Source organism: Pipra filicauda, unplaced genomic scaffold (genome assembly GCF_003945595.2).
Source record: "Pipra filicauda isolate LSUMZ 115617 unplaced genomic scaffold, ASM394559v2 scaffold113_size4260070_pilon, whole genome shotgun sequence".
Classification (NCBI taxonomy): Eukaryota; Metazoa; Chordata; class Aves; order Passeriformes; family Pipridae; genus Pipra; species Pipra filicauda.
Window position 1 is genome coordinate 3,026,773 of NW_024103585.1, and position 24,186 is coordinate 3,050,958.

At 38.8% G+C, this 24,186-nt stretch overlaps 1 protein-coding gene across 1 annotated transcript in view; it reads right to left on the reverse strand.

The window, feature by feature from the left end:
- Window positions 1-1,245: 1,245 nt before the first annotated feature.
- The window catches only part of CPED1 (cadherin like and PC-esterase domain containing 1), a 147,610-nt gene continuing 124,669 nt past the window's right edge, over window positions 1,246-24,186 (reverse strand). The window contains exons 18-23 of the mRNA XM_027720851.2: window positions 21,348-21,484; window positions 11,821-12,041; window positions 11,456-11,557; window positions 10,581-10,668; window positions 8,702-8,848; window positions 1,246-4,077 (exon numbers count right to left, since the gene is read on the reverse strand). Of these exons, the coding sequence (XP_027576652.1) occupies window positions 3,850-4,077; window positions 8,702-8,848; window positions 10,581-10,668; window positions 11,456-11,557; window positions 11,821-12,041; window positions 21,348-21,484 (923 nt within the window). The 3' untranslated portion in view covers window positions 1,246-3,849. The remainder of the gene's footprint in view (window positions 4,078-8,701; window positions 8,849-10,580; window positions 10,669-11,455; window positions 11,558-11,820; window positions 12,042-21,347; window positions 21,485-24,186) is intronic.

Here is a 24,186-nt window from a genome sequence, read left to right on the forward strand (position 1 = left end):
GATGAAACACAAACTTCTAAGGTCATCTGAAAAAAAGACTAATGTGGAGTAGGGCCAGTACAGATAGTCATAACAGTGAGGTAAAACAAGCCAGATGCAAGGCTAGCAAGCAAACAAGAAGGTAAGACTGTATTTTTCATGTAAGCCTACAGAGACTTGTTTAGCAGTTTGACTCTAAGCCAAATAGTTCACTGCACCTCTAAAAATTGCTTTACTCTAAAAAAGTAATCTGAAAGATCCCTGGACTGCAGTCAACTTAATATCACACATATCTGCATCTTCAAAGCATTCTCTTTGGCTCAACATAGCAACAGAAGCATAACCATTAGTGGTTATTTCAACCTTGAAGTAATTTGATGCCCTGCAACTCCACCCACTAAGCAAATAAACTGACTTTGATGTCCCTTAAATATGTGACAGAAGAGAAAAACAAAGGCCTTGTGTTTAACACTGTGAAAGAGAGGACTTCTCAAGGCATTTCCCTACAAATAGAGAAATCTTCTTTTATTATAGCCAGTTATTCCAAAGATACTCATTAGGATGGACTTGATCATGGTGGCCATCTATCCTGCAAGGCTCAAACTCACAGTTCAACATCTATGTAATATTTAATATGAGAGACAAGGAGTTGCAATGCTGTGTCGTTGGACACTGGTAAATTATGCTCCAGCTTCAGCTAGAGTTTAAAGGGATGTAATAAGAGCTGAGGTTACTGCTCTGTATGTCAGAGTATTTATTTTGCAGCATAGTTCCAGTCTCTCTCTACCTGTACTTAAAGTATACCCCGGTTCTATTCTAAACTCCATGTGCTGCTGGGAATGTTTGAGCAGGAAACTTTACTTTTCAGTGTACTTGTTTCCCAGCCTGAATATTTCAATCCTACCACCAATTTCAGGGCCACTTATATCTGTGTTAGGAGGTGGAACTCACCTTGACAATTAGGTCCTTTGCTATTTTAATGGTAAGTAATGGGACTGAGGTAAATATATGGAATATAGGAACACTTTAATGCTTATTTAGGCAAAACATCACAGCAGATATGATAATTCTAGAGTAAATCATTGATAACAATACATGCTCTCACTGGAATACAAACACAGTGATTCTTTTATTGTCTTAATCCATAAATTTTAATGTGTATGAGCAAGCGATCCTTGCATGTCAATCTCAGCTCTCATCTTTCACATACCTAGAGATGCTAGATATATTTTAAAGTTATGAAATGAAAATGTAGCTTGGTACCTGTTTTAGTCTGCATTTCCTTTATTTATTCCTAAGACTACATGGATCATATATAGTGTTCAAAAAAGCTTATTCAAAGAACTCATTTAAATAAAGATCAATTTGCAAATTGTACCAATGACTCTGTACAGACAAATATATATGTACATAGACATGTAAGAAATAGAAAACACAGGAAAATATCCACTCAAAACACTTGGAAAATATTAGGATTTGGAAAATATTAAGACATCTGGGTGTATAGTACGTGTAAACCATTTTGTGGTGAAACTAGAACTCATGAATTGCACATTCACTGATATCAGCTACAGTATAACAAAGTCAGCTCTTTCCTTTTCATCAATAGGCTTTGGTTAAAAAAACCCAAACATAAAAACCCAGTTCATACCTTAAAGACATTTGTGTACAGAACAATAGCAGTAACAGCATGTGGATTTAAATGAGCTACCAAAAAACCTCCATATCTTAACAGAAGCAGAACTGTAATACACCTATTATTGATCATCTTAATACTGAAGACATCTGGCTCTATTTTGCATCACCTATTAATAATGACATGATATTATATCTTTCAGCTTTAAGGCTGTGAAGCTCTGGAATTCCAGACCCAAGAGAATATATTATATAATTTGCATACAATATTCTTTAGATAATCATATTGCTCAAAAACAAATGCTGTTTTTTCTGTATTTATGCACAGCTCCTGACCCATCTTTCAAGCAAAGCTCCACACCAGGGAAAACCTTACATAGAAATTTGGAGACATTTACTGTAAGCAATCAGCAGCATATTATACAGAAACAGAGATAATCACACCATCTCACAAAATGTGAGTAATTGTCTAAATTAGGAGCTTTTTCAGCATAGTGGAAGGTCTCCTAAACTAGATGTGCCAGATCCTCTTTTTGAGGATACTCCTATTACCTAGGAAGCCAAACTCCATACTGCATAACAATTTCTCATTGCATCCCTACATATCTCACCTAAAGGAGCATGAATTCACAAAACTATAGCTGGGCATACAGACTGTTGAGTTTAAGGATCTTTGGCAAACCCCAAATGTTGTGTCATGAACTGTTAGCCCTACTTCTACTAGCACTACTAAGGTAAATAAGATGATGATTCCTTGCTGTAATTTGTTTATTCTGTGACATGCTTTGAGGCTTCCTTTCCCAAATTAGAAGCTAATGGAAGATTATATGTAAAACTGTGAAGGGAAAGCATGACACAGACTCAGTAGATCTTTTCGTAGACCTGCACTTACCTGCTTCAGACTCCTTTCTCTAACGACAGTGGGAGAGAGCGGTGCCTTAATTGCCTGCTGCATGACTGGATTAATGAAAATCCATAACTGGATAATTTGTAGGGACAACAGTCTTATAGGTTGCCATTAACCTGTCACTCAGCTGTTAAACCTGGATTGTGCTTGGTTTCCCATCATGGCACCATAACTGTGAATGAGTGGGCTGCCAACACTGCGGCAGGGAAGCAGCAGACAGCCTCTCCCTGGGGCTTCACTCACAGAAGGTCTGCAAACATTGCTGATGTAGCTGGGCTCCAGCATGAAGCTGCAGTTCAGAGAAGGTCTGAACTGAAACTAGCATTCACAAAAGGTCTTGTCCCTGCCAAGCATGGGATGCTGGCAGTAAATCTGCTGCCATTGCATTGCACGCTCCTCATGACAGATTAATAACCAGATCCTGAAGTTTTTATGTGTGCTTGAAAAGGGGATTTTTCTTATGTTTGTGGTATTGGCTTCACACATTGGCAAGTATTTTATGAAAATCATGAAAGAAACGGCACTTCCATGTGGGAGGAATACTTGCTTGGCTCACAGGCCAAGGTAGACACTGAAGCACTTATCTAAGTGTTCTTCTTGCATATGGGCACTCTCCTAAACTGGAACCATAAATAAAGTTATGTTAACAAATTTGCTATATTTACATGTTACATTGAAACTGTTACACTCATTCTCAAGTGTAAGGAATCTATCTATTAGCTTTAGAACATGCAAAAAAATAGAGTAGATATCTCTTCCATCTAAGATATAAAGAAGAGGTGTGTTTTCACTAAAAACACTAGAGTTCAAACTTGGCATCATCAGTAAAATGCTAATAGACATTTTCAGTTGTATAAACCAAGTGTATAACGAGAAAAGGTTTGATATTCAGGGGGAATCTATCTATATAAAATAAAACTCTTTAAAATGGAATGTAGTCAGTTTCTAAATACATTCAAATATTACAGTGTCTCTATAAATAGAAAACTATATAGTGCTGAAGAACTGAAGCAGTCCTTTCCAAATGTTCAAGTAAATATATTTCTCTCTCTTTACTATCATAAATACACAGTTGCTTGAGCTACAGCTGTTCTAGTCTTTGGCAACAGTTCAAGTAACTTCCTCTCTTCTCTCCACCTTCCATTTTGACACAACAGAGTTACCAGGGCATATTTCAACTTCATAATGTTTTTGAAAAAATACCACATGTCCCAAACTCTGTGTGTATGTTCAGTCAGTCAAGGAAGCATGTAAAAATTCTCAATCATCCTTCAATTGTCACTCCCGTAGTGGTATTTCTCTAGTACCAGCACTATATCCAAGAGAGACTATGTGCTGACAAGCTCCCTCTTACTTGCACAGAGCCTGCTGAGAAGGATTTCAGAATATACTTGATTTATTGGACCTCGGACATGATATGGGGAGTGAGAATTTGTTGCATAGTCCTGCAGTTGTGATGGTTTGCTTTGACCACCGAAATATTTCCCCAGTGTATAGTGCCTTGATAACGTCATTGTTATGTGTGGCTGTTCTTCAGAGGGATTGGATTTCACCACCTGCAAAAAAAATGACATATGTGAGTGCTTTCTGCCTGCATCTAGAAAGACAGATACACAGCTGTGTGCACAGAAATGCTGCGGCAGTTGTGCACAAAGCAGGTCCTGATACTTTTACCTTGAGCTGCAAGTTGCTGGCAAACAGTATTTTAATGGCCAACTTGTTATGTTACATACTAACTAAAGTGCAAGATCTTAAGTCTTGAAATCTAAATGCATAGGCCCATTATACTCAGTAGATTCTGTAATGCTAATTCTAATGTATATTAGATTCTGTTCTCTTCATTAGAGACAGTTTACGGAAAACAATAAAATTCATACTCAGAGCTTGTCTGTATATTCAGCATGTCAAAAAACAAAGGACAGCCCCAAACTGCAGAAAGGTTTAAATCCTGCTCTGATATTAAGCGCTTGAGGAACAAATACTGTGACTCAGCTAAGAGCCTTGTCTTAACTATGAGAATGTCTCACTCTAAGGTCTTGATGCAAACCTGGCCCACCCCCATGTTGAGATGAAAACACTCATGTATCATGTTTCTCCAAGAAGGGAGTTATGGTGCAATTTAACATCCCTGTCCCCAGGGCCTCACATGACTTCACATCACCTGACATAACCATAACATGATTCAGTAACTAGTGCCAAACTGATGCACCTTGGCCCCTCAAGTATGTATAAAGCTCTGGGATTATCAGGTTCAACTCGAATGGAATAAACAAATGCCCATGGAACTAATAAGAGAGAAAGTGAAAGGTATGGTTGTCAGGAGCCTAATGACTGGGGAGGGTGGTCTCCTGTGAAATGCTGCAGATCTTGTCTCAGTGAACACTCAGTTACTGATGAATAATGAAGCAACTTCAAGAGAGGCAAAACTTCAGAACCTTGCGCATATGCAGGACAGAAGACCTCAGCCTCAGCAGTGGCAAATCCAGAGAAAGCAGAAAAGGAGACAAGTGATTAACTTATTTTTTAAAAAGTAAACATATGCTGACTTGATAGCTCTGATGCCCATCAGTTTTCCTGCTATATCAATCACAGCACATGCTTGAAAATGCAGAATTCATTTATTAATGCACATATTTATTCAGAAGCATGTTAGCTTTTAAAAAATATAAGGTATATTTACTGCCACTGAACAATCAGAATAAATGTTCATATGTAGTGAATATTATAATAAACGAAACAAATCATACAAAATTAAGTGTGAGTGAAGGAGTAACATGTGCAAAGGCTTGAAAGATTGAGTAGAGAGGCTATGAGGAAGCCAGCTGAACTGAAAAAGGACCAGGAACTACCCATGTAGAAAATTAATATATCCTCTGATCAATTTGATACAGTTAAGTGAAGGGCTATTATTTGTTTTTCTTCAGTTACTGCAGGTTCATTTTTCTAAATTAGTGCCTTAAATCTTACAACTATTTCAAAATGATGCCACCTTGAACCAATCACCCAAACTGCATTCCTGTTAGGCATAATCTCCCAGGAATGCAATCTAATGTTCATCCAGCAGTCAGCCAGCCACTGATTAAGATACCAAAATCCCAAGGTTGCTAGTTTCTATGTTGTGACCATGATTTGATTTCATTGCCATTAAAATAGGAAATAAATCTGAATTTAAAAATAGCTTCTATAATGGTCTTTATAAGTGCTGCCCAATCTGCTTCTCCATAAGCATTTTAAAAGAATGAGATAAGTAAAAAATCAAGTTTGCGTGTGTGCACAGAACTAGAAGTATGTTTGGGCAGCAAGTACCAGGGTTATGCAAGATAGTTTGTCTCAGCTCAACATAATCCCGTTGAAAGCCCAGATCCCTTGGCAATCTGAGCAAAGATTGAAGGCTCTACAGAGGTGCAGATTTCTATGCTATCAGGCTCACCCTAAAGACACACTGAAGTGGGTTGGTGGGAACTCAATTTTTGAGGACAATCAGAGGAAACAGCTTTCTCTTCAGACAGCTATTGGGAACTAAATGAGAACTGTTGAGGGCATTTCAGTTCTTGTTTTTTTACTGCAGAGAATGGCCAGTCCCCCCTTCCAGCACAGCCATGCTTTAGCTCAGATGGCAATTATAGGGGAGTGTCATCTTCTGGGCATTTAGGAGTGTCATTTTTTAAAGAGAAAGCAAGTGAAAGTACAAAGCAACAGACTTAATCTATCTCATCTGGTTTCAGAAAACATGAAAAGTGCTGGGGTTTTACACAGTATTCTTGGCTCTGTCCTCAGAGGCAAAATGCCACTTTCCTAGTGCAAACTGCTTCAGCACCTGATGAAACTCCACTTGCCAGGATGCCAGGATGCAGAAATAAGCTGATGACAAAACTGTTAAAACTAACGAGGTATCAAAAGCATTCAAGGACTTTCTTTTTGCTTTCCTCAAGGATCAAGTCTGGATTTTAGTGGCTGATGAATTCTCCTGGGCATATCTGTGCCTCTTTTAGGCACAACGACCTCTCAAGCTTCATTAACAACAGCTTTGTGGGCCAAATTCTCCAGTGATCCTCCCCAGAAACGCATACTTTCTGTTGAGATTCTTCCGGCACAGAAACAAGAGCAAATACAGCTCTCTGGGTAAAATGGAGGGAGGCATTTACTCCATGGGATGATTTATCCATTACATAAATATGTGCTCTGTGACTTACTCCGTTTTTCTAACTCCATTTGTACTGAGCTGTGTTTGTGCCTCTCAAGTTCTGAGCAGAGTAGATTAAAGGACTGGTTAACCAGCCACACCTGCTGATTTTGGTCCCAAAGCACTACAGAGGCCATGGCAATGGCCTGAAAAAATGTGAGCTGCTGGGGAGCTGAGGTGGAAACCAGCTGTGAGGCTGACACATAGCACTAGAGATCAGATGGGTCTGATAACACTCCCAAACTTGTGGTCTGTCCCAGGCAGCCTCATACCGGAGCAGAGTCCCAACCAGTTCCAGTCAATTGACTCCCCAGACTCTTCTGGAAATGCATTTGCTATCTGGTAGACTGTGTTTGAGATAATATTTCTGCCTGTGTATTTATGGAGAAAAATCAAAGCTTTATAGTTATTGTTTTATTCTGCTGTGGCTAAGAGAGTTAAATATAATCTACAGGCTACAAGAAAATAGACTTGCTAGCATATGCAGACACCAGAAGGACACTCTGGAGCCTATGCTTGAATTTTACGATCATCACCGCTGAATTTCAGTTTGTTTAGTTTAAACTACTCGTAGGTTTAATTAGCCACAGGATATTTCGGTTTCCAGTGTATACTGTGGGTGTCTGATGAAGGCACCTTTATTTTTAGATTGTTATTTTTTGCTGTGATATTTTTTCACAGCAAAAATTAGTACCTCCACTTCATTCCTGGTGTCATGGCCCATCTTTGTACCTGAAAAACTCTACAGAGCTTCTCTGCTAACCCTGAACACATTCAGGTCCTGGGGACAGGTTTGGCCAGAAGTGAGGCTTACAGAAAAATCGGCATGACTTGGCAAAATAAGCAAAGGCGGTTTATCCTTGAGAGGTTCAGAAAACATTTGACGGTCTCTCTTACTTAAAGTAATTTATTTTGACAGAAAACAAATTCCTAAAATTATGCTGAAAAAATACTAGCATTTCACTTGTGTGGTGTTAGTCTTTTTTAACACTTACGTGCTTTTGATAACTCTAATAAAAAAAAAATCCTAGGATTTTCTCCATGAGAATTAAGTTTTTGTATTCTAAATGGCATATCAAATTTCTGAGATTTTTTCGAACTCGTAGCTTCTTATTGGCTAAAAGCCCCCAGCTGACTATGAAACATTATAAATTTATTAACTCTTGATTTCAGAGAGCCATCTTTTTTTGCACCCTTTTTGCCCCCCAGTTTTAACTTTTCAGTAACAATTTGTTCTCATTCTGTATTTCATTCTATCAAAATTTCCACCTCTCTTTTGATCACTCAGAGAAAACACAATCTTTCTGAAAGATATGAGAATCCCAGTCTTATGGCTCTAAACAGATTTTAGTTAAATAACTTGAGGTAGTTTCCTAATCTTTTGTTAAACAATCCAGATTTCAGTTCATAAGAATGAAGAATGTAGCATCACAGGCAATTTCTCACTTGCACTTCTGTTTGTATAGTTGGTTACTGTAACTATCCCAGATAATTTTTTCTCAGTCAAGGGAAAACAGATACATAGCAGTGAGATTGGTCTTTCAATTTTAAGCTCCATTTTAATTGTATTTATGATCTGATGTGTGTGCACTGAGCTGCTCAGTTGGGAAGCCATCAGAAGAAAACCTGTGAGACTGAGGTACGGTAAAAAGATAAACTCAGTCCATGAAGAAGCAGCAGGGTTATATAGCACATAACAAATAATATAAGAACCTGGAAACTGTGCAACATCTTTTTATATGAGTTACCTTTGCAGAAGAGCACATTTATTCTTATTTTGAGGAATTATCACTACAGCAGTTCAGCCTGTCCTTGGGTGGCCTTACACTCCAAGCAGCGAGGGACAAGTGCCCTGTTCAAACTGCTGTACCCATGATTTGTATTCAGGCCTAACTTTGAGTCACAATGCTAACCTCATTGCATACCTTTTCGTTTCTAAGCACCTGACAGTTAAAATATCTTAAATACCTGGAAATTATATAAGTGTAAATTATTACCTCATGGAAATGGCAACCACACTTCCCTTGCAGGAATTCCTTGTAACGTCCCATGGTGATGACAAAGGTGTCAACCACTTCATAGCCCAAATTTTTTGCTGTATCCAGAATAATCAAGTTTTCATTCCACAGGTTTTGTATTTGTGCCTGCATTCCAGATAAAATATTACAATGTCTTGTCAGAAGGGCTGTTTAAGGGGTATTGTGCCATGGGAATGAATAGCAAAACTGCATTTTGAATAAGCAATGATGTTATACTCCAGGCATGAATTACTATAAATTCACTCTTGGAAATAGCTGCTACTCCAAGGCTGTTGTAGATGTTTGCAGAAATTACAATTACTTTTCAGTAGTTGTGCAGCTTCCTTTACAGGAAGATTTCAAGGTTGTTTAAAATATAATCAAATTCATTGAGGCTGTTGCTTAAAAAGGAGTAAAGGACATGGGTATCTTAAAAATGGTTATACTGAAGAACAGATTACTATTTCTGAAGATACTGCAGGAAGGCCAACAATAGAAAAAAATTTAGCCATGAAGGTGGCAAGGTGGTGGATTGGACACTGCAGATAGAAGAGCTTTGAGAGTAGCTGTGGTAGTCCTGAAGCCTAGAGCACCCAAACCACATGGGTAATTTGGCATATGATTCCAATATTGAAAGAGAAAAGAATGTCAGTTATTCATCATAGTTGATTTCTGGAATTTTGCCAATTTACTGAATAAAAAAGATAAAAAGGTACTCCTCAGAAGCCTTTAATACTCTTTTTATTCTTGCCTCACCTACCCTGCATCAAAATTCTTCTTCCTCCTAGGACTGAACTCTACTGAAACCTGTGGCAGGAGCTATGAAAATGTTTCTTCATGTTGATGACAACAATTTCCCTACTGTATTCTATTGTGGTCATCCAGATAAATTAAGAAAATTGTTTGAATCAATAAGAAGACATTCGGTAGAGAAAAGGTAGATAGTTAGACAGAAAGAATTGGCAAAATCAGACAGGGTAGTCTCTGTAGCAGAAAGAAGGGTGAGAGTAGCAGTAAGTCACACACTGAATACAGCAGTGTGTTATGGTTGCAAAAAGACGTGGGCACCAGTCCCCAATGTGAAAGGAGTGCTGTATGTAATCTATGAAAGCTAATAATTTTCTCTTTTCGACACCTGTGAATAGCTGGAGCATGACACACAGTGTTGGTAGGCATCATGCACTCCGTTCTGCCCTCTACTGCTTCTCATCCATGCATTTTATGTGTAGAGAATAAAGAATTAATGTCCAAATTCTAAATAAAAATATTGAATTGAATGAGTTACAAAAGTGCATTGAAATGAGCCCATTTGTTACTCTGAGGGTCTTGGATATGATTTAAACTAACTGTAACATATTGTTAACATACAAATAACAGGCTGGATTCACCGGTACATTCCAGCTGCTCTGTAATGTTCTGGTTTCACAGGTGAGTTAAAGTAGATTTATGAGAGTTATGCAATGCAGCCAGACCAGTGAATCTGATCCAGCAGTAAACACGGAGGAAGCCTGTGAAGGGCCTGTGCTCAATGTGGTACAAGGAGCAGTCTGCTTATCCCTAGCTCAATTTCTCAACCTGGACAAGAGGATTAATATTGGAGCTTCTTCTGGTTCTTGGGACAGCTGACCAAGCACAGCATCTCCAGTGGCTCTCTGATTGCAGTGGAATCCTTGAAATAAGGCGAATTGGTTTGAATCCATATTAGTAAGCAGCATGAGCAAATACAAACATTAATCTTTCTTTGATCCACTTAAAGCTTGCTCAGCAGAGGTTGTAACGTATTTTGACCAGACAGCAAAATTAATGCTGAAATGACAAATCTTCCATGAAAAAACATTCAAAATGTACTATAGCTTACTTGTGATAGAGAATGTATTCCATCCACCGGTAGGTGAAAGCCCATGCCTATGGATTTGATAATTACCAGGATATTTGATAGATTTTCCCTGTTTGGGAAATTAAAAAAAAAAAAAAAGGACAAACATTTTAATCACAGAATCAGAGATTATGCTGAGTTGGAAGGGACACACAAGGATCATCAAGTTCAACTCTTAGCCCTGCACAGGACCATACCCTGAGAGTCACACCATGTGCCTGAGAGTATGATCCAAACACTTCTTGAACTCTGGCAGGCTTGATATTGTGACCACTTCCCTGGGGAGCCTGTTCCAGCACCCAATCACCCTCTGGGTGAAGAACCTTTTTCTAATATCCAACCTAAGCCTCCCCTGACACCACTTCAGGCCATTCCCTTGGGTGCAGTCACTGGTCACCACAGAGAAGAGATCAGTGCCTGCCCCTCCTCTTCCCCTCACAAGGAAGTTGTAACTGCAATGAGGTCTCCCCGCAGCCTCCTCTTCTCCAGGCTGAACAGACCAAGTGACCTCAGCTGCTCCTCATACGGCTTCCCCTGAGGGCCCTTCACCATCTTCGTTGCCCTCCTTTGGACACTCTCTAGTAGCTTAATGTCATTCTTATATTGTGATGACCAAAACTGCACACAGTATTCAAGGTGAGGCTACACCATTGCAGAGTAGAGCAGGACACTGGTGTGGCCTCACCTTGAATATTTACTTAACAGAAACATCAAAAGACAATGTATATTTATTTTTTTTCAAAGCCATTTAAATGCACACCCATGAAAAAACAAATGAAATTTTTGTGTTTAAAAATTGTTGTTTCTCATAATTTATCATATCAAATCTTGGAATAACACCAAGTACATAGCATTACCTGCTCAACACCTTTTGGATAATTTGCAGGTGATTGGAATTAAGCCACTGAACACCACCTACAATTAATACAGTCTGGTCTGTGTTCTCCAGGGGACGTGACCTGAAACCCAGAAAAGAAAAACAACACATCTTGCTTTAAAACAGATGGCAAACATTTTAACTGCATTGCATTGCATTTCACTGAACTGTATCTGGCACCCTGATCAGAGGCCTGATGTAATTTTCTACTATTTTTTTAATCACACAACATGGTCTGCACACGTTATGCGTAATAGTTTACCGTCTTTAATTGTGAAATGTGTTAAACACATTTGCGAATAGAACAATAATACAAACAAGGGTACAATAGAGTTTGTACAGTACCTCTGCAGCAGCTGTTCCAGTGCTTTTTCAAAACTCGGTCTCTGGTTTGCATTCATCCAGAACTGGGGGTAGTAGGAGTAACTGATAAATGTTTTCCCCTCATTGATATTATGATAACATTTAACATCATGAGTCTTTTGCCATTCCTGAAGAGTCTTATTCACTCTTTCTATTAGATAGTACATCATCCCTCTGTTAGTTGAGTCACCTATAAAAAGAATCTTTAGATGGAAAAAAAGATATGACTTAGAAGTTGTACAATCCAAAAACCAAAAGCTTAGAAAAAAATACAGCTGCTCAGGAGGTCTTTAAACCCTTCTCATAATGTTCAAGTAATACCTCTGTGAGCTACCTGTTCTCCAGACCTAACATCTCAATACTAAAGTTCTCCTTTAGCAAAATCTGTGTGATTCGATTAATAAAAATATTATGTGTTTCAAAGACAAAAAGTGCAGGTTATAGATGGCTATAGCTGCATAGTTAGCCCTGCATTTTTCATCCTTGGTGGTAATTTCTTTTGCTTATGTGTATATATCCTTCCAATTGCTAGTACACAACTGCTGTCGTAATTGCTTGCAGCTTCCTGCTTTTTTTCCTTCAATTTTTCATGTGATTTGTTCCTACACAGCATGTCTTGATTAATGTCTGTCTTCCATAAAGGGAGTTAGAAATGCTGTCAGGATGACGGAAGTACTTAAAGTATAGCAGTCTCTGCTCTGCTACTCTGAACTTGTAAATGAATGAAGTCATTTGGGCTTGTTCCTATTCATTCTTACAGTCCTCTGACAAATCAAACACCTCTGTATTTGGAGACCACAGAACTTAGTGGTTTGGGTTTTTTTTTAATGCAATTGCTCTATTTCTAGTGGATAGGACTAGCAGTTCCTCCTGCTTGAAGCAGGTAAGCAATGACAAAATAGTACGAGAACCCAGCTTCACTGCGGTTTGCCAATGAAACTGTGTGCATAATCAATTACCACAGTCGCCTCAGCCAAAAATCCACACTGAGGAGCAAAAATGTAAAACTGGGAGTCAGAAACCCCACAGAGCCATAACACAGTAACAGCCCTGTTCTCCGCACAACAGTATGCAGCTTCTCCTACCTCCTCTGGCACTCAGGGTAGGTAGCACCCTGTAAGCTGGTGTTTTGTTGTTTCATTTCTTAATTTGGTTTGGGGTTTGATATTTTACCACTTCCAGATTGAATATTTGATTATGCAAATAAAATTTAGACTGCACGGGATTACATGTTTAAGAATACGTTTCCAAAGTGGTTTTTTAGAGATTCGATGTGGTGGAAGCATCCTGGACTTCTCTCATCTAATACATCTCTATTTATCTATTCCCTTGAGGAATGTTACAGTTTCGGAAACTGATTCCACTTCCCACTATTAACTCGTTGTGATTAAAAATAAGTCACAACAGTGTACCAATGACACTTCCTACAGAACAGAAGCAGCTTCAGATGAACATACCCTAATTTGGTGTCAGGGCTGAGAATGGGCATATCAAGGGCTGCAGAGAAGCCCTTGATAGATTATGTATGGTAGCAAACAAATTAAAACTAACACCAAGTGCATAGAGGCTCTTCTACCTCTTGTCCTGGACCTCTCAAAGCTGCTCCACAGAGGAAATTCTTAAATAGCTGCTGTTCATGCTTGCACTGAACAAGCACTTCTCTCACATGCAAGGGGGTTTCCAGCTTTTGACATTGTGTCAGAAGAAACCGCTTTAAACCAAGCATAACATGACACACAGAAGTCAAGGGTCCTTGGATCCCTGAAAGGACCGGTTGGATATTCTCTTTTTCCCTCTCTGACAGACACAAACATACATACAATTATTTACAGTTAGGAAGACAGTTTATGCTTAGAATATGTCCTAATTCTAAAGTAGATTAACCTGAGGTTTTAAGCAACAATTCTTTTAGCTTGCAAAATCTCCTAATTTCTTCAGTCTGCCTATATCCGTGTCTCTTTAATCTCCATTTCATGAGTCCATCACTGTAGTATCTAGATGCATATCTATTTAAAAAGTAGTTCTCAGATATTAGCAGGCAAGGATATGATTAGCTTGTAATGTGAGTGAGAACATTTTTGTGAAAACACAACACATCATTAGCAGAATAACAAACAGGCACTACCAAGTTACACACGTACTGCAATTGGTAGAACATCCAAGATTGTTTCTCTTCTAGTAACATACAGTACTATTTTGTTATCACAGCACATGAGAATTGCAAAGGAGCACATTCAGCTATTACACTAAATGGGCAGATCTGGCATTTTTATCTCATTCTTCATTCTACTGTGATAAGGATTCTCATAGATACTTTCTCCTTCTAACTGTGTTTGGTCTAATCTCATCTACCACTCCTTTCAAATAGCAGGACAACAAACTTCATGAATAAAAGGAGAGAAGAACTATGGCTAAGGCCAATGAAAATGATGCACAGATATCTTTTTTTGCCAACACTGTGCATTTACTATCAACTAAAATGTGAAGTGTCATGCTAAATATTTCCCAAGTCTCAAACAGTGCAGATCATCAAAGATCGACTCATCAGTCTCTTTCCTATTCTTTTGATGTGTCAAAATTAGAGCAAAACACACACACGTCCCAATTTACGCTACTAAATAATTTAGCCTTGTAGGGCTTTACAATTTCTATACCTACACAAGCACACACATATAAACTGTGGATCCATGAATGAATTTTCAAGCCTTCCCTGGGATACCTAGCTGGCCTGGTTTGCAGATGGAAGGGCACTGTGTGCAGTCATTTAGTGAATCAGTACCAGGAGAGACAAGTTAGGTACAATTATGTCTTAAAGTGGCAGCTCTAGTTCATAAATGACTGATGCTGGGCACCATATGAAAATATCAGGTGGGCTTTAGCATAGTTGTTGTCCTGATGTTCTGCAAATGTGATGGAGGTGATAGGAGTCAGAGCAGATTCCTTCTGATGGTTAGTATAACTGGATGAAACAGGTAACTGTTACAGCCCTGACATACTTCAAATATCATCACAAGATTGATGAGACTGCACACAGCCTATCTCCAAAGGATGTTGTGAGTCTCAGAACATCTCCATTTTCACTCTTAAGTGAACTTGTTATGAAATGGTGAAGCAGGAGGTCAGGAAATTAGATCAGACAGCTAATGCTGTTGAGTGTCCATCTGGGAATGTATACTTATTTCTAGGAGAAGGTGTGGCTGAACAGGATGAGTCAGGATTGAGACAGATGACAACATCCCACTGGGGAGGAATACAGATTGTTTCACTTGTGAAATTAACACAGACTCTCAGAACAGGTCGGTTAAGAGAATACTTGAGACTTGATGTAAGTGGGGAAGAAAGAAATGAACCAAAGTGGACTTGTGGATGTACAGAGAGGCAGATCAAAAGCGTAGGTCACTCTCAAAGGTGTCAGTCAATTACAGAACCATATGAGCTTTCAGTGAAGAAGTCTAGCTGTTCAAGCAGATAAGAGCTACATCAGGACTGTATAACTAGAATCAAGCAAAGCTGTTTAACTCCAGCTACATCTTTCACAGTGAAATTACAGCATTGTTGAAAGGTACGTCATTAACACTAGGACTGCAGTATCTGAAACCTGCAGTCCCTGCTCTCTAGATGTAGTCTGTTTGCAGTCATCACAGGAGGGTATCAACAGTCATTCTCTGGAGACCATGTGTGCTGGGATATTGAAGGGAATGTTCTGCCCTAAGTCTAGAGAAGATGTCAGACAGAAAGACAGGTGTGCATTCCTTGTAATCCAATGCACCCCAGGCTGGTGGATGAATAGCAAATCACCAGCAAATCTGCACACACACTGCATCCATTCATTAAGACCTTGTCTGCATTCAACTATCTGCTTCTAACTATTGGTTCAACCATGCTGTGAGACGTGTAAATCCTGGAAAAATAAAAAAATTCTTCTCTCTAAACAAAAATAAATTAGGTGGAAGAAGAGGACACCTGTACATAATTCTACCTGCTTTTCAAACTGCCCTTGTGCAGAGCTGGCCAAGCACATTTTGTTGAGGTATGCAAACCATCAGAAAGCATCTTTCAAAATTCATGTTCTGCAAGTCAGCTTCATTTTCAGCAAATGCTTGGAAGCCTCAAAGGTTAAAAGTGGTGTTTAGCTTGAGGAAGAAAACCTATGTCCTTCAGTTAACCCAAGAGCTTTGATGAATTAATCATTCAATGTAATTTAATGTGTGGTAACTGTATCCACATTTATTTCTATACAGTTGCATGAACTCACTGTAGTTGCATATGCCATGCAGTATTTAATATGATTTCAACCAAAGGTTCTAGGGATGACTATGACAATAATAAGGAAGATGATGGCTCAGGTGTGTAGAATACCTCATATCTCTTTTTTTTTACACGTCTGGCACAAGGCTTAGTCATGTACTGTTCAAGTCAATGAGGATTTGTCTGCAGGATGACTAAAGGATCAGACATACATAAGGTTATAATTTTACCAGACAAAGAACAACACTTTCACACAGACAGATGTTTTCTTGCAAATATTTTGTGTGAAAAATTCCATTACAGCTTAAAGGCTTTGAAAGATTGTGTAAGCATAGTGGAATTCAATTCTTAACCAGACCTATTATTATAAATTAACCACACTTAGGAAATTTAAACACCTGTAAGTTCAAAACACCACTTAACTCTAAAATATTATTAAGAAATTATAAGCTAAAATTCCTGTTTTAACAGCTGAATTTTAAGTACTTCAGCAAATATTGTCTTTTCATATTTCCTGTTCTTAATTACACATGGCTCAATGGTGCTTAATTATGAGACTAAACTCTGGGTAATATTTCTCACTGAGAAGCAAAATATATATCCCTCCTGCTGTTGAGGTCAACTTTCTATATGCTGCTAATTGGGTAAATAATAACCTGTTAGAATCCATTTTCCTCCACCCATTTTTAAAATTTCTTGTACAAAAATCAAAGCATTATGTCTTAATACAATTGTATATGTCTTACAGTAAGAAGTCATTAACCACAGTTAGAGAGAATTTGTTGAGCCAATATAATACAGATATGATATTTTATTATGACTACCAATTTCTTTGATTCAATTAGAACATAAGTGTGGAGTTCCCTAAGAATGACACAGTCTGCATCTCATTAGCCTTGGAGTTTAAAATGAAGGAGAAAAAAGACTGCAGATATGAAAAGTGGACTGAAGGAAAATCTATTCAGCCAGAACAACCTTAAGTACAGCACTTCAAAATTTTCCTGTTTACTGTGTTTGAAATGCAAAAATATCACTTACTATTCTTGCTAACACATCATAAAGCAAAATAAGACCTCATAAAACTTGTTTTGTGCACATACATCCTTTCTTATGTCTCCATTAGCCTGAGTGCTATTGTTTCACTACAGGTGGTCTTACATTTTTATGAAACCAAGTGTCCTGGTTTTCACTGGGGTAGAGCTAATTTTCTTCCTAGTAGCTGTTACAGTGCTGTGGTTTGGATTTAGAATAAGAATAATGTTGATAACACACTGATGTTTTAGTTGTTGCTGAGCAGTGCTTACACTAAGTCAAGGACTTTTCAGATTCTTGTTCTGCCCTGCCAGCGAGGAGGCTGGGCAGCACAAGAAGCGGGGAGGGGACACAGCCTGGCTAACTGACCTCAGCTGGCCAAAGGAATATTCCAAATCATATGGTATCATGTTGAACAATAAAACTGAGGGGAATTGGCTGGGGAGTGACAACCTCTGCTCAGGGACTGGCTGGCTGTTGGTCAGTGGGTGGTGCGAAATAGCACTGTGTATCACTTCCCTTGTATATTTTTTATCATTATTATTTTCCTTTCTTCTTCCATTCTGCTAAACTGTCTTTTTTTCAACCCATGACTTTTACCTGTTTTTCTGATTCCGTCCCTCATCCCACTGTCGGGCAGTGAGTAAATGGCTGTGTGGTGTTTAGCTGCCTGCCAGGTTAAACCATAACACACAGAAACAAGTTAGCTCAAGCACAGTTTTATAAGCATACAAACTAAAATAGCAGTTAGTGATGATGTGAAATCAACTGGAAGTCACAGCCAGGGAAAATTAATTTCTTTTATAGAGAAAGGAGATTACAATTTTACAGATGAGCTTTGGAAAACAAATAAATTCTAACATAAGACATGAAAGCAGCCTGGAGTTAGAAAACAAATTAGAAAGCATTTTTGAAGGCCTAATTATGATGCAGATAGGAAAGAAGTGGTCAGCTTGGGTGATCATAAATATATTTCAGAAATATTGGCAAATGAATAAAAGAAACTAATGAGCAAGAGATATCTATGTGCTGCATTTTATCAGTGTTCTATGAAACATGAGAAAAACAGAAGGATTGCACTTAAAGATACAGTTGATCTTCTGTGTGCTGCATTTCAGACAAAAAGAACATTCCCTTTACATCATATTTCATCACCCCAGCCTGCACTTGTGCTTGGGATTGCCCTGACACAGATGCAGGACCTTGCACTTGGCCTTGTTGAACTTCATGAGGCACAGAAGCCCACCTCTCAAGCCTGTCAGGGTCCCTCTGGATGGCATTCCTTCCCTCCTGCAAGTTGACTGCACCACACAGCTGGGTGGCAAACTTACTGAGGATGTACTTGATCCCACTTTCCATGTTAAACAACACTGGTCCCAGTACCAACCCCTGAGGTATGTCATTTGTCACTGCTCTCCACTCGGACATTGAGCCACTGAACACAACTCTTTGAGTGTGACCACCCAGTTAATTTTTTAAACACTAAATGTTCCATCTATCAAATCCTTGTCTCTCCAGTTTAAAGACAAGGATTTCATGCAGGACAGTGTTGAATACTTTACACAAATGATGTTTTAAATTGTAAGAACTATAGCCAGAAGATCAGAATCCTGAAAACAAATTATATTTTTTTCCAGGACAAAAATCAGAAACTTTAGTGAATCACAAATGTCACTACTTGCTTTATCTGTGATTCCTGGTGCAATTTTGCATGTCTGAATTTTTTATGAAGGTATTCAGGTGTGAAATTCAGTCACAGAGGGCTGTTAGAGTTTTGACAGTAGGCTCGATGTCATTGGACCCAAAGAGGCTACAGAAATACATGTCTCTGCTTTCCCGAGAAAGGATTGGTAATTATCTGGGGTTTATAGAGATTTTATTGCCTTAGTTCAGAATAAACTTTCAGGAAGAATTCAGATGTAGATACACGAGTCCTTCCTAAAGAATTCTGAACTCCAGAGACCAGAGTTACACAAGCTGAATATTCAAAAACCCTGAATACAGAGGCACGCAGGTTAATTGAGCCCTTTTTGAAAAGTGGACACACAAATGAGTTGTGTTGTTCTTAGGCAACTTCAGCAAATGACAATGTAAATCAAAGAGCATTCTAGATTATCTCAGTGTCCTCAATTGGACTGATGACTTTTGCCCTTGTGTTTTGCACTCATCCTTTTTTTTGCTATCTGCTTACATTTCTAGCATCGAAACCTGTTTCTGGAAACTCAGATGTCTGTACTACTTAAAGACAAGGCATGTAATGAATTGAAACTAAAATCACAAATGAGGAAATATAAATATCTATAGATCTTTATAAAAATCTCTTGTGTAATAAAAATGTATTTACTCACAATAATTATATCTTTGTGGCTACTCAGTAACTCCTCTATGAAAGATCCAGGTGTCTAAAACATATAAGACAGGCAAAAGCCTTTTGCAGTGAGCCCCTGAAATTTTTTTTCTACTACATTGCTTAGACTGTGTAAAGTAATTCTAAAGTTTGACTTAAAACAGGCAGAATCAGGATCTTATCAGCCAAGCAGGGAACCATTTTTATTCATCTACGTTTGGTATGAAGAAATTCTCTCTTAGTTCTTAAGTTCCACTGAAACAAGGGAGTTAACTCATACTCTACCTTTATTTATTTGGTGAAAGAAGCAAAAATGCTATTGCAAAACATCACACAAAGTTAAAATCACTCCAAAGTGATGACAAAAAGGGAATATATAAGAGAGGGAAAGACATAGGGGAAATATACCAAAAGGGGAACATACTTTAGAGTAATGACTTTAAAAGAATAAACTGGCTAAACATACATCTGTGCAAAGGTAACAGGAGTGATTCAGCAGATTTCTACAGAGCAGAAAAGGTTATCAGACAAAGTCAGGTGACTTATGTAAAAGATATGGAAAACAAGTGCAATCAGTTTTACAGAGACTTTTCTTGCAAGGTGTTAATGTAGAGCAAGTAGGATCTGGGTCTCATCTGACACTAGGATAGATCAGTGACCTCAGAGAGTCAGAACATCATGGAAGTTGAATTAAGAAATTAAGCTGACAAACAGTCATTTCATATACTTGGTTTTAATGGACTCTTAACAAATATTTTTGACACTGGTGAATGTGAGTGGTCAGATTCAGGAGGTGGGAACATCAGCAAATCCTCCCAGCAATACCCTGGCAATCCACTTCCACAGTAGCGTATTGTTCCTCTGCTGTCCTTCAATTGCCTAACCAAAAGGGGTTTGCTTATTGAAGCAGCATGATGTCCATGAAAATTAAAGACCAAAGCAAAGCTATCAATTTCTTGTCTATTTTTGCTGTGGTCAACCCAGAAGTGCTTGTTTTGTACATGAGGAGCAAATCAAGCCTCTACTCTGTCATATAAACCAATATGATTTTAGAAAAATATGTTCAGAGAAATGCACAGCTTTATAGTAATTGAGAAAACCACAGGAAGAAACAAAGCCAAATGGCAATAAAGTACTTTTTGCAGGGCAAGAAATTACAGAAATGAAGGAGAAAATGTTAATTGAAAGACTATTATTTTTGTATTCGTCTATATAGAAATGCTCTTCGATTTTATCAAAATGCTGCTTTTAGTTACTGTTTTCTTACCTAGGCAATACACTTTAATATCTTTATAACAATTAATTACTTACTTTCTGGATACTTGTATCCTCAGTAAGGTACCTGAGCCTCAGATCAGAGCTCGCTCTCAACAGTTTTACAGTCATAGCATGCTTATTAAGGAGACCTTGTATTTCCAAGCAATCACCTGAGAAGCTTCACTAAAAGAAAAGAATGTGCAAGAAGACTTGGTAAGATTAGTGTGCACAAGCAATGCCATGCATTAGGTATGCAGAAAAAGAAAATCGACTTGCATGTCAAATGTGAGACAAACTGTGACAACAATGCAACAACATCCTCCATTTGCCATCCTTGTGTACTCACTGCAGGTCTGACTGGTAACCACATACACCATAGGTCTTGAAATTCCGCTGGTGTGACCTAAGATCCTACGTGAAATGACAGAAGACAACTGCCTCTGCATATGAGGCTAAATTATGGATAATGGGGTTTTTTTGTCCCTGTGGATTTTTCATCTGAATATTTTTCCAGTTATAATAAAAAGGGATTTTTCTCACACATCTGTCATAAAAGAATTTTAAAATCTTCAGGACTAATATCCAGGTAAATAAAATGAATTAAAATGTAAAACCTGTTACATACCCTTCTGCCCTCCACACAGCGCTGGAGCTGGGGCTTGGCTAGCACAGAGTATCGGCAGCCATGGGGCTGCCATGTTATTTCTCTCCAGTCACAGGTCCTGTTGTCAGAGCAGCTGAGGCAAGGGACAATCCACTGCCCTGGAAAACAGCAATGGGAAGTCAGCACCTCCTCTGTATTTTTGTGAATGGTTTTATTGCGCAGGAAGCAAGATGTTTTTGAGTATTTTGTCATGGGAGTTTTTCCAAAATTAAATGCCCTCTAACCCTTTGAGGAGACTATTTCCTTCCATTGTGTTATGCCCTTTTCATTTAGCTAGGGTAGGAGTTTTTCCTTTCCCCAAAAGAGCTGTGAATGCTCAAATCTGACAGCTGTTCATAGGTTTATTTCTCAGTTCATGTTGCCTTCTTGTAGCACCTTGTCCTTTTTCAAGAGAAGAGATACAAGAAAGGGAAAAGTGGTGAGGAGTGAATGCAAAAAGAAAATATTCACATTCAGAAGTGCCTGAAGACAAGGTTCATTCTCATCTACAACTAAACATTTAAAGGCTGGATGGCTGGTTGAGAGTACCCAATAGAAAAATGAAGCAGGATGAAGACTTTCCCTCAAAAAATACTAACTTCTTTAGTTTGTGAGAGTTCATAGGACTGTCCCAGATTGCACATACACATTTCAGAAGATGACAGTAAGGTGAGATGAATAATGTATGTGATTTATTAAAGCCTTATCCCTATTTTCAAAAATTATTTTGCAGATTAGGAGCATAAAGTGGGATTACCAAAGGTCAGTGGGTTTTAACAATCCCTTACCAAAGGTTGAACGGTTTTATTATTATGTTTTCTAAAGTTATGCCTTTCCAAAATCCTACTGGAAGCCTGATGGATTTAATTCCTCAAGGAAGACAGAAAACTTTTGAGTAGCCTTTATATTCAGATCAACAAAAGAAACACTTTTTCTAGCCCATATAAGTACACAGTACTGACACCTCCCAGGGACTATGTAGCTCTGCCAGCAAAACCTACTTTTGTTCTGATTAAAGGTATTAGACAAGGAAGAGTGCAGAGGCCCCCAAATCCTTGTGTCAATGCTATCAGGCCTTGCTAGCAGAGATGGGTTCCTCAACACTGCCCAAAAAATAGCTCCAAAAGCAAATGGTTGCAAAGTAGACCTGGCCTTAGAGTTTGTTGCCAACACTGCTACCAGGCAGCAGGTCAGCAGCCAGCTGGGTGTGATGGATTGCTGCTGCACAAGAAGCTCCAGCAAAAACTGCAAGGCTGTATATTGACATTTTTTTATCAGGCCAGGGACTGAGGGGGCTGCTGAGCAAAGCAACCCTGTGGGATGCCAGTGGCCTTGGGAGAGTCAGCTGCTACTCAGGAGCACGGGAATTTCCAGGGAGGCGGCCTGTGCTTGCACTTAGCCAAAAATCCAAGTGAATATGTTTTTGAAAGCAGCAGAGGGAGTTGTCTTAGCAGATAAAGAAGTCCTTCCAGATAAAAGAATCAAGAATTGTTTGTATGGGAGCCCACACAAGTACATACATCTAAGGGCAGAAAACATCCCACAGTGCCACGACCATGCAACACTAGTTACTGCTACCCTGCCCTGTGCAGAACATGCTCATCCCAGCCTTAGATGCACTTGCAGATGATGTGGAGCAAATTATGGCAGACTGAACCTAAAGAAAAGCCTGGACATTGGTTTTTACCATGCTGGGGGTCAGTGAGGATAACCTGGTTCCCTTGGTTCCCACGGGCATGGGTGTCTCATGAAGGCTGTGCTGGGCAAGCAGCATGGAGGAAGGAGGGAAGGAAGGAAACTCAGGACCATGGTGGTAGAGTGCAAGCAGGAAGATAGAGATGCTCCACGCTTCTGGCTCAGAGGAGTTTCAAACTTGCATTTCTGCACCCTAATCACCCAGCTGTTAGGAAAAACATTCCCTACTCTTACCAGCTGAGGACCACTTTGAAGTTCAAAATTCATTAGGACGGGAAAATAACATGCTTGTAACCTGGCAATTTTTGTGTAAAAACAGAGATCTGAACTTTGCCCCCTGGGCAAGATCCTATGTAGACTTTTTATAAAGGGGTTAAATTGAATCTTTATCTAAAGGTACAAAGTGAATAACTAGGTTCAGGAGCACGGAGTGTTCTTCCAAATGAATGTCCTGCTCAGCTGGGAAACCAAAGGCTGAATTTAGACAATTCCTGTTGCTTGTAGCCTCCCAGTGCTAGCTGTTGTGAATCCCTTACTTGTGCTGACCATCCTTTGGCTTTGAGGACCTTTGTTCCAGGTTGTGGTCTACTGGCCACCACTGGGGTCAGGAATGCTTTGACCCTCCAATTGCCCTCTATTGTCACTTGTGGATCTTGCCCTTAGGTCCCTCTGCACACACTTGGCAATCCATGACTAAAGAGTCATTCTCAACTTCATAGTAGTTGTATGAAGAGACTGAAAAGTGCTAGGTCTCAGATAACCCAGCAACAGTTGCTATGCAAACATCTTTTACAGCTTTGTGCTTTTTGAGTAATAGAGCAGAGACAGAATGGTTAGTTGTTTTGAAGTCTGGACTTCAAGATTGCTACTGTTGAGCTCTTCATATATGATCTGAGAGTTGTTTCAGGCAGTGTTTTATATTTTAAAATTATATGAAAACTGAATATTTTTTCCTGATGTTGTAGTTTTTCTTTCACACCAAATACAAAAAAGTTCTGGCAATGTCTAGAACACAGGAGATCCCTCATTTTATGAAATTTTCTTTTTAACATTACATACATTTATGAGCTGATCTGGTTTTAGGTAATAAACCAGAAAAGTAGAACTATATAAAATGAATATTGAG